The sequence below is a fragment of the Cuculus canorus genome, chromosome 4, assembly GCF_017976375.1.
Source record: "Cuculus canorus isolate bCucCan1 chromosome 4, bCucCan1.pri, whole genome shotgun sequence".
Lineage (NCBI taxonomy): Eukaryota > Metazoa > Chordata > Aves > Cuculiformes > Cuculidae > Cuculus > Cuculus canorus.
This window is the reverse complement of record NC_071404.1, coordinates 34,780,236-34,793,632: the sequence shown is the minus strand read 5'-3', so window position 1 is coordinate 34,793,632 and position 13,397 is coordinate 34,780,236. Positions and strand designations below refer to the sequence as shown.

Genomic DNA, 13,397 nt, shown 5'->3' with positions numbered 1-13,397 from the left:
GAAAACGTGGTCCACAAGGCAGAGGGCAATAACATGTGCTTCTGGCTACAAATTATTTATAGAGGATCTCCATCCCCTATTAGCGTACGAGGAGTGGTCTCACTGTGCCCGTGCTGTTTCTCAGCATGGAAAGTTCTGAATTGTGGATGTGCAGAAGTTCCTTTGGGAAACTTCTTGAACTGGGCCTATTTTAACTAATAAGCTTTCTAAGTCAGTGTCTAGAATAAGGAGGTAGAGGGTGCCTTGTGTTGATTAAACATGGAGGAGAATTCCATGTCATCTAAAACTTATGTAAACATAGATGAAACTTAATTTGGGGCTTCTGGCAGAAGTAACCAGTGAAATATTGTGGCATGTACTAAGCTGTTCAGCTGAAAGGTGATGAAGATTTCCTTTGGACTCTGAACTCCTAGGGCAGAATTCTACCTGCTATAAACTGCCACAGTTTCATTAGATTTCTTTATACTACTTACATAGTGTAGCAGTCTGCTTTTGTGAATCTGTGAAATTCAGCCAAGTATCAAAACCCCAGGCAATTCTTTTCAGAAGAGGACAAAACCATGACAATGACAGAACATCAGAATTGTAAATGTTTTACGAAAGAAAACCATTTATTATGGTTTATTGAAAGCAATAGACTGTTCTGGATTATCAGAAATTGCAGCTCTCATTTCTTACTGGAAAACTTCAGTAAAGAGCGGCAGCTCATCTTGTATGGTCCTAGCCCTGCACACAGTTGGTAGCACATTGAAACAATCCAACAGTCACTGTCTTTGCATCCATATTAACCACTTGGCTTTTGTTGAGCAATGAAAAAGAGGTCAGCTTTAAATGAGAGCACTGTGAGAATGAATGCTTCACCAGAGCAGCTCCTGAAATAAGGCACCAGTAATCAGTAAGTGCCCAAGCTGCTCTGGTGAAGCCTGGTGCAGCCCAGTTTGTCAGCAGCATTTTGGCACCAGGAGCATCCATCACCTTCGCTAAAGGCATCTTATGGAACTTTTAGCTAAGGGTATCCCCTGTCATCCTGCTCCTGCCTGCAGTCGGAATGAAATCTGCTTGCATTCAGTCTTGTTTGCCAATTGGTTCACTCTTCTGCTTCTTCTGTGTGATTATCTACAAATGAAAATGACACTTGTACAATGAGCAGAGCTTGAAGTTGGCAGGAGGAGCAACTTCAGATCTAAAAAGGGAACACTGAGGGAACAAGGAACTGCTGGAGAGAGTCCAGTGGAGGGCCACAGAGATGAGAGGGCTGGAGCATCTCTCTTAGGAGAAAAGGCAGAGAGACCTGTGTGTTAAGCCTGGAGAAGAACAGTCTGAGACGTGATCTTATGAGCGCTTAGAAAGATCTACAGGGCAAGTGTCAGGAGGACAGGGCAAAAGGCAATGGGCACAAACTGGAACCCGCGAAGTTCTATCTGAACATGAGGAGCAACTGTGGGGGTGTCAGAGCACTGGAACAGGCTGTCCAGGGAGGCTGTCAAGTCCCCTTCTATGGAGATATTACAAATCCACTTGGAGAGGCTCCTTTGCAACCCGCTCCTCGTGAATTTCTACAATGAGCAAAGCTTGAAGTTGTGAGGAAGAGCGATTTCAGCTTTAAGAAGGGAAAGCTGAGGGAATTCATCCCTGCGGTTCAGCCTGAGGAAGAGCCTCACTGCTTTTCCCTCCCGCTCTGGGGTGTCTGAGCCCTGCTGCAGGTCCTGGCACAGCACAGGCTCCTCTGCAGGAGAGTGAGCGCGGGCAAGTTAATAGAATCATAGACAGGTTTGGGTTGGAAAGGACTTTAAAGATCATCCAGTTTCCGCCCAGCCCTGGGCAAGGACACCTCTCCCGCCAGCCCGGGCTGCCCAGGGGCGAAGCTCTGGCAGGGGCGGAGCCCCCGCAGCAGCACAGGGGATTGTTTCGCCGCCGCGCGGGACAGACCTCCCCCCCCTCCGCCCCCGCCCGGTGCCGCCTCCCGGCACAGTGACGTCACGCGGTTGCCCAGGGCTCCCGAGCCCCGTTGTCCCCGCGCGGGGGCGGTGCCCGCACTGCCTCGGGAGGGCTGCGTCGTGTCCGGAGGGGCTGAGCGGCTCTCGGCGCCCGTAGAGCCTGAAACGCTCGCAGAGCCCGCAAAGCCTGTAGCGCCCGCACAGCCCGCAGAGCCTGCCGAGCCCGCACCGCTCGCAGAGCCCGCAGGACCTGCAAAGCCCGCACAACCTTCAGAGCCCGCCAAGCCCACAGGACCCGCAGCGCACGCAGAGCCCACAAAGCCTTCACAGCCCACAGAGTCTGCACAGCCTGCAGAACGCGCAGAGCCTGCAGGTACCGCAGGTACCACGAAGCCCACAAAGCCCACAGTGCCCGCAGCGTCCTCAGAGCCTTCAAAAGCCACAAAGCCTGCAGAGCCCACAGAGCCCGCAGGACCCGTACAGCCCGCAAAGCCCGAGGAGCCCGCAGAGCCCGCAAAGCCCACAAAGCCACAGAGCTTGCAGGACCTGCAGTGCCCACAGGACCCGCAGAGCCTGCACAGACTGCACAGCCGACAGAGCTCGCAGGACCCGCAGAGCCCACAAAGCCCACAGAGCCCACAGGACCCTCAGGGCCTGCAGAGCTCACAAAGCCCACACAGCCCACAGAGTCTGCACAGCCTGCAGAATGCGCACAGCCCGCAGAAACTGCAGAGCCTGCAGAACCCACACAGCCCGCAGAGCCTGAAAAGGCCGCAGAGCCTGCAGGACCCGCAAAGGCCACGGAGCCCGCCGAGCCCGAGGAGCCCACAGGACCCGCAGAGCCCACAAATCCCACAGAGCCGCAAAGCCACAGAGCCTGTAGGACCTGCATGCGCCCACAGGACCCACAGAGCCCGCACAGACCGCACAGCCGACAGAGCTCGCAGGACCCGCAGAGCCCGCAAAGCCTGAAGAGCCTGCAGGACCCGCAGAGCCCACAGAGCTCGCAGGACCCGCAGAGCCCACAGAGCTCGCAGGACCCTCAGAGCCTGCAGAGCTCACAAAGCCCACACAGCCCACAGAGCCCATAGGACCTGCAAAGCCCACACAGCCCGCAAAGCCCGCACAGCCCGCAAAGCCTGCAGAGCCCACAAAGCTCGCACAGTCTGCAGGACCTGCAAAGCCCGCAGGACCCGCAAAACCCCCAGAGCCCGCAGGACCTGCAAAGCCTGCAGGGCCAGCAAAGCCCACAGAGCCCACAGGACCAGAAGAGCCCGCACAGCCCAGAGCCCACAGGACCTGCAACGCACACAGGACCTGCAAAGCCCGCACAGACCGCACAGCCGACAGAGCTCGCAGGACCCGCAGAGCCCACAAAGCCCACAGAGCCCACAGGACCCTCAGAGCCTGCAGAGCTCACAAAGCCCACACAGCCCACAGAGTCTGCACAGCCTGCAGAATGCGCACAGCCCGCAGAAGCTGCAGAGCCTGCAGAACCCACACAGCCCGCAGAGCCTGAAAAGGCCGCAGAGCCTGCAGGACCCGCAAAGGCCACGGAGCCCGCCGAGCCCGAGGAGCCCACAGGACCCGCAGAGCCCACAAATCCCACAGAGCCGCAAAGCCACAGAGCCTGCAGGACCTGCAGCGCCCACAGGATCCGCAGAGCCCACACAGCCCGCAAATCCCACAGAGCCGCAAAGCCACAGAGCCTGTAGGACCTGCATGTGCCCACAGGACCCACAGAGCCCGCACAGACCGCACAGCTGACAGAGCTCGCAGGACCCGCAGAGCCCGCAAAGCCTGAAGAGCCTGCAGGACCTGCAGAGCCCACAGAGCTCGCAGGACCCTCAGAGCCTGCAGAGCTCACAAAGCCCACACAGCCCACAGAGCCCATAGGACCTGCAAAGCCCACACAGCCCGCAAAGCCCGCACAGCCCGCAAAGCCTGCAGAGCCCACAAAGCTCGCACAGTCTGCAGGACCTGCAAAGCCCGCAGGACCGCAAAGCCCCCAGAGCCCGCAGGACCTGCAAAGCCTGCAGGGCTAGCAAAGCCCACAGAGCCCGCAGGACCAGAAGAGCCCGCACAGCCCGCACAGCCCGCAAAGCCTGCAGAGCCCACAAAGCTCGCACAGTCTGCAGGACCTGCAAAGCCCGCAGGACCGCAAAGCCCCCAGAGCCCGCAGGACCTGCAAAGCCTGCAGGGCTAGCAAAGCCCACAGAGCCCGCAGGACCAGAAGAGCCCGCACAGCCCAGAGCCCACAGGACCTGCAACGCACACAGGACCTGCAAAGCCCACACAGACCGCACAGCCGACAGAGCTCGCAGGACCCGCAAAGCCTGCAGAGCTCGCAAAGCCTGCAGAGCCTGCAGGACCCGCAAAGCCCACAGAGCCCGCAGGACCCTCAGAGCCTGCAGAGCTCACAAAGCCTGCACAGCCCGTAGGACCCGCAAAGCCCACACAGCCCAGAGCCCGCAGGACCTGCAGGGCCCACAGAGCCCACAGAGCCCACAGAGCCTGCAGGACCCACAAAACCCGCAGAGCCCACAGAGCCTGCACTGCCCGCGGAGCCTGCAGTGCACACAGAGCCCACAGTGCCTGCAGGACCAACAAAGCCTGCAGAGCCTGAACAGCCTGCAGCACATGCAGAGCCCGCACGATCCACAAAGCCCACACAGCCTGCAGAGCCTGAAAAGCCCACAGAACCCACAAAGCCCGCACAGCCCGCAGAGCCTGAGAAGCCCGCAAAACCAGCACAGCCCACAGAGCCTGAACAGCCCGCAGAGCCCGAACAGCCCGCAGAGCCCGCACAGCCCACGCAGCCCGAACAGCCTGCACAGCCCATGCAGCCCGAACAGCCCGCAGAACCCGCACAGCCTGCACAGCCCGAACAGCCCACAGAGCCTGAAAAGCCCACAGAACCCACAAAGGCCACACAGCCTGCAGAGCCTGAAAAGCCCACAGAACCCACAAAGCCCACACAGCCCGCAGAGCCCAAACAGCCCGCAGAACCCACACAGCCCGAACAGCCTGAACGGCCCGCAGAGCCCACAAAGCCCTCACAGCCCGCAGAGCCTGAAAAGCCCGAAAACCCCACAGAACCCACAAAGCCCTCACAGCCCGCAGAGCCTGAAAAGCCCACAAAACCCGCACAGACCACAGAGCCCGAACAGCCCGCAGAACCCGCACAGCCCACACAGCCCGAACGGCCCACACAGCCCACGGAGCCTGCAGCACCTGCAGAGCCAGCAGAGTCTGCAAAGCCTGCAGGCCAGTGGAGCCCACAAAACCTGCCGAGCCTGCAGAGCCCACAGAGCCTGCAAAGCCCGCAAAGCCTACAGTGCCAGTAGAGTCTGCAAAGCCTGTAGAGCCCGATAAGCCCACAGAACCAGAAGAGTCTGCAAAAACCACAGAGCCTGCAAAGCCCACAGCCTTTTTTTTGTTTTGTTTAGCATTTTACTGCCTGCACTTCCGTGCGTTGTCACTCTGGGCAGGCTGGCTCTACTGTCGAGTTGCACCTATGATATGTTTCTGTCATTTATGCTTTCAAAGGACTATTCTGCCATACCTTGCTAAAACTTAAACAGGTTCTATGAGTGTAGTTTCATACTTCTAAAGGGGGTGAAGAAAAAGAGAAGAAAAAGTTACACTACCAAAATATTTAGAGTTCCTAAAATATCTTTCAGCAATATTCATTGTCATGTTTTCAGTGCCTGAAGTCCAAAAGCAGACATTCGCTATGAATAACTGATATTTGGGTGAGTAGACTCAGTGAAAGACTCCCCAGATAATTGTGGGGCACTGGCAAATAAAATCTCTCACGTCAGACATATTCTTCAGCCTGATTGCTTCTTGTAAAACACCTGTAAGGCTGATGTGCATGGGAAACCTTTGGTTGCAGCATTGACTGCTGACGTGCCTCATTGATGAGTGTAGTTTCATACTTCTAAAGGGGGGGAAAAAAAAAGAGAAGAAAAAGTTACACTACCAAAATATTTAGAGTTCCTAAAATATCTTTCAGCAATATTCATTGTCATGTTTTCAGTGCCTGAAGTCCAAAAGCAGACGTTTGCTATGAATAACTGGTATTTGGGTGAGTAGACTCAGTGAAAGACTCCCCAGATAATTGTGGGGCACTGGCAAATAAAATCTCTCACGTCAGACATATTCTTCAGCCTGATTGCTTCTCATAAAACACCTGTAAGGCTGATGTGCATGGGAAACCTTTGGTTGCAGCATCGACTGCTGACATGCCTCATTGATGTTATTTTTGAAAAATACTACCAAAGGTGAAGTGACTTAAAATTTTATTTCCATTTTGAACTGTGCCAGGCTTTTAAGTTAACTTGTATAACAGCTAACTGCTGAAAGTTATCTTTTTAAAAAAAACCCTGGAATTGCATAAAAGCTAAAGTTCTGTCAGGATTTGTTGATGAAATAATAAATTCGACCTCAACCGTTGTGTTTCACATTCCAATTGTGTGTGTTGTTTTTTTTTTTAATATCGTAAGTGAGAAAGTGAATGTAATCTATTATTGAATAGGTTAACAATTTTAGTAGGGGGAGATGTTGAAGAAATTTGAGTTTTTTAATATACAGTCATGGGACTTGTCATTCAGTGCTTATGGTAAAAGTTTACACATGTGCTTATACCATTGCAAGATTGAAGTTCCACAGAGTAACACAGATATTGATATTGGTGCATTGGACTATCATTTTGGAAGCTTAGTTTGCAGTTACGTAGATAAAACAGTTAAGCTGGGATCATGACTCTCAGTCCTTAAGAATGGCATAGCTGAAACATTTACGTTTTTCAGGCTCTCTAAGTAGTTCTGACGTGTGCCTTTAGAAGTACAAAGTTAGTGAAACCACTTTACACCTGTTGAGGGACAGCTGAAGAGTTTAGTGGCTGGAATTAGCCCAGCAGTATTACACAACACTGACAAACATAAATCCTACATTTAGCTACTCACTCTCCAACCCAGAACTATTATTCTTTTTTTTAAATTTTTTTTTTATTTTTGGGGCATCATAAGCGGAAAACTGAGTTTCACATAATTAGGAGAACCTAAAATCTGTTGGAGAAATTTGCCTTTAAAGTTTTGGGAATGGCTTTTAAATGGGTTATGATTTTGATTTTTTAATTGGGCATTTCAGCTTGTCCTTCAGCCATGGTAGCAAGTCAAGTATGACTTTCTTTACATTGGGTGTTTTTGTCAAACATTACTTACAAAATGTAAGTTGTAAAAGGCCATATGATACTATGAAAACAGGAGGCTTTGCTGCCAAGCAGTGCCAGAAGAAGAAGAGTGAATTAGTGATGCAAGAAAAGTTCAATGTGTGAATAAATGTAAAAATAATTTTTAGCTTCAGCTGCATCATAATTCTGGTATAAGCCATCCAAATTGTGGAAATTCCTTACAATATTGCATCTTCTTTGTCAGTGAAGGTAGAATAAGTGAATGCGATACCTAAAAAAAGGGAGTTTTGAGGTGAAAGTATTTAATTTCTTGGTTAATTTCTGTTTTGTGTATAGGTGAATTAGATATGGAGGTAAAAACTGATCTTGAAGAAGAGAAATAGTTCCTGTCTCAAAGGAGCAGAAAACAAACAGCTGTGGAATACCAGCTTTTTGCCTCTTCCAACTATAGTAATTTAACTGGGAACATCTAGAACTCTTTGATACTTAGAAAAATGTGTATCTGGACTGGATTAAAACTTGCCTCTTTGGGGAAAGGGCAAGTGAGATATTTTGAATGAATGTTTTGCCTGGGAAAAACCCTGTGCTTGCTTGGCCCTTTTCATGAGTTGCTGAGCTAAACAGGAAAAGCATTGGAAGAGGTTGCTAGTAGCCAGTGATGTGAAGTAGCATTTTGTCTTATGATATAAGTTAACTCTCTTACCTATCACAGGTAGTCATTTTAAGATGGAAGAGAGAGTCTCTGAAGATGAAAGTAAATAAATTGTTTCTTCCTGAAAATCAGAGGAGGATTCTGCTTCTGCTTCTCCTCCGTCTCCCTTTCTTTTTAATTTTTTTTTTTTTATTTTGATGATTCCAACAAGCAGGTATGATTAGAGGCTAACAGTTGAATAAAATCAGAACTAGGGTCTTTTTAAAAACTGATACATTCTCCACCCTTAAAAAGATTGCAAAAATATTGATTTATTTTACAAACACCTCAACATCATCTAATGAAAAACTTTAGGTAAACAGTAGGAATTGCTATTTTAATATAAGGGTGCCAAGGATTACTAGTGTTTTCCTTAACCGCTATTTGACATTGATGGTCTCTTCCTTAAAGAAAACTTTCTCAGAAAGAATCAGTAACAGTATTCACAGTTTTATTTTTGGTTTGTTTGTTTTTTAAAGTAGAAAAGAAAATGAGAGAGACATATCTGGGAAGAATCCATTGTTCTCGTAACTTGCAGTATCAAATACCAACCTGTCTTGAGACTGCATGGGTCAGGTCTTTATAGCCCCATGAGTCTTCTTAGGGAAACATCGTCTAAACATGAACAGCTGATTAAATTTGTCTGTCTCTAGATATGATAGAAATGTCAGAATTAGCTACAGGGACAGCTGTCACCTCTTGATTACTGTGAGACGATGAGTGGACATGTTCCACGAACCTTTGAACAGGTGCAACCTAGACAGGTTTATTAAAACATGATAGCAGTAAGTATACAAGTATGTGAGGCATTGGGATCTGACAGGGTGACCCTAGAGAAAAAAATACATTAATTATCTGGAGGCGTCAGTTTGATTCTCTGACTTGAGAGGTGGTGTGTCAGAGCTACTGTCAATTCACTGATACCTTTCAGAGAGGTATGAAGTATCAAGGGCAGAGTCATTTAAGATATAAATACAAAAGAGCAATATTTTATCACCGTTATGGCAATCTTGCCCAATTTTATGTGTAGGAAACTGTATGAGTTTGACTACTACCTTGTTCTACTCTACTAATTCATTTTTACCATGTATCCGGTATACTCGCTTATTGGTACTTAAGATAAGATATAAGGTTAGACACTTAACATTTTTTTCTGACCTTGGAATTTGGGGGAAAAAAGAGGTTGCTTACTTTCAGATTATGATATTATCTTTTGTGTTGTGGTGAGAACATGAGTTGGAGCCCTTTCAGCATTCAGGAGAAGGGGTTGTTTTTGGGAAATTTAATTGCTGTGAGAAGCCCTTTAGCAAACAGCAGTAAGATCCAGTACACCACCACACTCTGAATGCCTCAAAGGTTTTGCCATTTTCTTTACATGCCATGGTAGAACCATGACTGATTTGACAGCTTGTTATTTGCCCAGATGCTGCCACTGTAAACCATATTTTACTCAATTCTTACTTTTGCCTACCACAGGACAACAGCTGATACAATTTTTGCTAACAGATACCAGAAGCTACATCTGTGTTGAAGTGAGACTTTTAAAGAACAGCCTTTATGCAACAGGGTCATTAGAACTTCACATTTAATAAAGGGACTTACCTCGTTAGCATTTCCGTGGACATGTGAGGAAAGACAGCACTGTATCTCAGTGTATCATTTCTGAAATGTTACACTTTAATACCCTGTCAAAGGTGACAGTAGTTCTTGTTTCAGGAAGGCTGGTTGTTAGTAAGCAGTGAATAGGAAGCATGTAGGAAAGACAATTAACAGAGCTGTGTGGTGTTTGTATTTATAGAGAAGAACCTCGTAACAAGTCATGATGAGAAAGAGATGGACAAGGGTAGTTGGATTGTGAGTCAGAGAAGAAATGAGTGAACATTTTTAGAATTAAAGTCCTGTATTAGGACCAAAAGACCTACTGAAATCCCTTAAATGTGTAATCATAAATTAATTTTTACTCAAACAGCAGTGTAAAGAACTAGTCCTGTTAACATGGTGCGGGATCCTTACCTGGTTTCTAATTTTTCCAATTCATTTGAGATTAAAGAAAAGGGAAACTTTTGTGAGCCAGCCAGCAAATTGATCAGATGATGAAAAAGCCTGCTGGTATCTGACTAGTTTTTTAGATATTTTACTTCGTGTGTTCTTTCTTTGTGCCTTTTTCTCTCATTCTGTAACTCTTAGAGTTTCTTTTTTTCAACCTCAGTCCACCGTATGTGAAAAAAGCAAAATAATGAAATGTTTATAAATTATTATGCCATTTATCCCTCATATTGCGTCCATTCCCTTCCATACTGTAACTGCCTTGTCTGCTGAGTCTGAATTTTAAAGTGTGGGCTACTGATTATTTCTTATTCTCTGGATAGTGGCTCATATAGTTGGACCATCTCTGCTGCTGAGTGTTCTTGTAATACATGCTTTTCTTATAAATAATAAAATGAGATAAGGTAGACAGTGGAAGAATCTGACTTTGAAACAATTACACTTTTCACCTCATATACTCTACTTACATTTAGTTTGAGTTGGCTTGCTCAAGGAGGTGCAAGATATCTAGAGCAGTGAACAGGAGCTCTCTGTAAAAGTGACTGTGGTTTGGAAGGTAGAAGTATTCTTGCAGTGAAAGTAAAATGAAATTGAGGGAATTTGCAAGGGTAAAACAGCAGAAAGGGACACAATTCTTGGAAAATATTAGAAAGCAAAAAAAAAAGTTTCTTAATTAAGTATCTCTCATTTGACAGTTCCAAACCATTCCTAACTTCCTTAAATGTGCAAGTCGTAGATGTAAAGATGTTGCAAGTCCAATCTCTGCAAAGTATAGCAATGGTGAGAATTGTTTGGGACACTGCCAATTAGAGAAATTTCAGTCAGAAATATGATTGCTAAATAGATGGTATTAGTTTATTATTATTATGTTGAATGGGTTATGTGCTCAAACTGAATAGTCAATATGTGACAAGGATATTTTACCTGTAAGTAGACCAAAAGGCTGATTGTAATTTGTGTAATTATAAATTCTCTCTGGGATTTACTCTTGTTCAAAGAAAACTACCTAAGCCTGTGCCTTGTGTATCTGCACAACCTGCAACCACCTTGTAATTACAATGGCTGCAAAGTTGGTGCTGGGAAACTTATCCTTTCTATATGCAAATGGACTTAATATTTGTGTGCCGTCTGGCAAGAGCTTAAGGTACTGCTACTGACACCCCAAAGGTTTTGTATAAAATCATAGACAACATTGCTCTTTGTTGTCATATGGAAACTTGGCTTTGGCCTAAATGTGCTGAGACAATTTGGCTGCGTCTATTACATATTTTGTCTCTTTTTTCCTTTTTTTTTTTTTTTTCCCTTGACACTGAAAATATTATTCCAGTAATATCTCTTTAGTGTATCTGTTCTAATTGAGATTTAATGTTTTATAGACTACTGACTTAGCAGGGTGATTAAAAACCTCTTAAATCAAGAATGTACTAAAAAGATTTTTTTTAAAAAAAATCATTATACAGAGAATGAGGCATCTATAAAAAAATCTCATTTTGAATAGTATTTGGAAAAGAAATACTGTGAAAAGCTTGCAAGAGATATTTTTCTCTTGCTCAGAATCTTCTCTGTGTTTACTATTTTGTGTTCTGAGTAATAAATAATAATCTTAAGCTCCTCTACAGTTTCTGCATTTCTGTATTTGTCATTCCTGTACAGTTGTAATTTTGTCAGCTCATGAACTACATGGAACAGTGTTTCCTTAAAGTTTTATTTTTGACATCTGTCCTAGACTGTGCCAAGGAGAGAATTTTTACCCCAGAGTAATATAATAATCTTTCAAGACTTTCCTGGAAGCTTTACTGGTCTTTGAATTATGCCCTAGTGTGGGCAGAGGGAGAATTAGGTAGACTGAGTGTATCTAAAAACAGTCACTGTGTATGCTAAAACAAATGTGTGCTTTACCATATATAGAAACAAAATCCTTTGTGAACTTGGACATTGTGTAGATAATATTACCTATCAGGCATGTGCTGTGGAGACAGAGATTTTAGTTGGTGGTACTGAGCATATGCTCAATACTTCTTGCATGCATTTGTTTTAAAATTTCATGTATTAAGGTAAAAGGAATTATCTGCTTGTGGAAGCTTCTTGTTAACAATTTCAAAAGAAGCTATCTGAAGAGCTTACTTGGATGAGAGGAGAAAAAACACAAAAGGGCAAATCTCCAGAGTTTTGTTGCCTTTAAAGAAAATATTTGCTGGAAACAAACATGCCTTTAACTATGTTTTATATCCACCATTTTATTTATAAATGAGTGAACTCACTAGGTAAATAATGGTCTTGTCTTTGTGAAAAAGCCCCCCTAAAACAGAGTTTAAATCAAGTGCGTGTATTTTAAATGCAAGTCAGATCTAAGCCCAAATGCAAAGCTCTTTCATTTTACATAGTTTATAGAAATTGGAACCAAAATTCTTCATCAAACTCCTCTGATCTTTGGAACAGCTGAGGCCAGGTCCAAATTCTAAGACTGCGTATATCTCTAGTTTTAATCAGTCAGTAATTTAATTTCTGTTAAGAAACTTTTTCTCTGTGAGAACTGGAAGAAGTGCTTCAAGCTATGTCTGCTTTAGCAGGGGTGGTGCAGTAGAGGCAGGCCAATGGGTGTTGGCATCTGCCTGATGTAGAGGATTTGTTTACCCCTTGTTTGATTCTATGGACTGAATTCCCATTAGTGTGTGGTGCACATTAGCAGTGCTCCCAGAGATCATCTTCTAGGTGAATTTCATTGTAAAGGAAACTACTTTGTGACTCTGAAGCTGTTGTGTGATGTGAACCAAAATGCAGGATGAGGGAGTGATGGGCAGTGTACTTCCAATAGCATACTTCTGATCTGGACAAAAGTGTTAGTTTAATTTTTTAAGTGATGAAATGTGGTTAAAAAATAGAACAAATTTATTGAGTTGATAGAAGAAACATAGATTCTTTTAACTACTTTAGAGAACTATTTAAGTTTAAAATTCTTTTCTTATAAGTTTTTAGCATCTCCCAGAACAGCCTGCTGTTTATACAGCAGTGGCATAGCTGAGAAACCTTTTTACACCTGTTGATCAACGTATGAAGAGTTGAGATAACAAGCATGTGAAGTCACACTTATTATCTTTCTCTCCATCTAAACATAAATGCCATGGCTCTTTGTGGCTTGTAATATATGTATATTTATAAAGCCTGGACACAGCTGAGAGGCATAGTAGCATTAAGCTATCATGATTTACTGGCTATGCCATTCTTAAGTCAGAAGATAAAGTGGATAGTTTTTTAGCTAGACGCTTTGAAAAGTGTTTGTGCCAGGAGCCACTGACACCCTACTGAGGTAGAGAATTCAGCCTTGAGCATGCAATAGAGAGAATTGTTATATCTTTCTCTCACATTTAAACCTGTATATTCAGATCCCCCAGGCTGATGTGACTGTATGATGAGATTACCAATTTTTCTAGTCTGTCAGGATCAAGGATTTTAGAATCCACATTAACTGAAAATCTTTGTTTCCTTTATGTTATAATGGTGTTAAGGTTTTTGCATAGGCTGTTAC

The 13,397-nt window shown here is 45.2% G+C and overlaps 1 protein-coding gene across 1 annotated transcript; it reads left to right on the top strand.

Annotated features, from left to right (window-relative positions):
* Positions 1-3,833: 3,833 nt before the first annotated feature.
* Positions 3,834-11,144, top strand: LOC104063498 (sporozoite surface protein 2-like; the record flags this gene model as incomplete). Its single annotated transcript, XM_054066040.1, has 1 exon — positions 3,834-11,144. A coding segment is annotated over one exon (1,479 nt), but the record flags the coding sequence as incomplete, so codon positions are not given.
* Between the last annotated feature and the right edge of the window lie 2,253 nt (positions 11,145-13,397).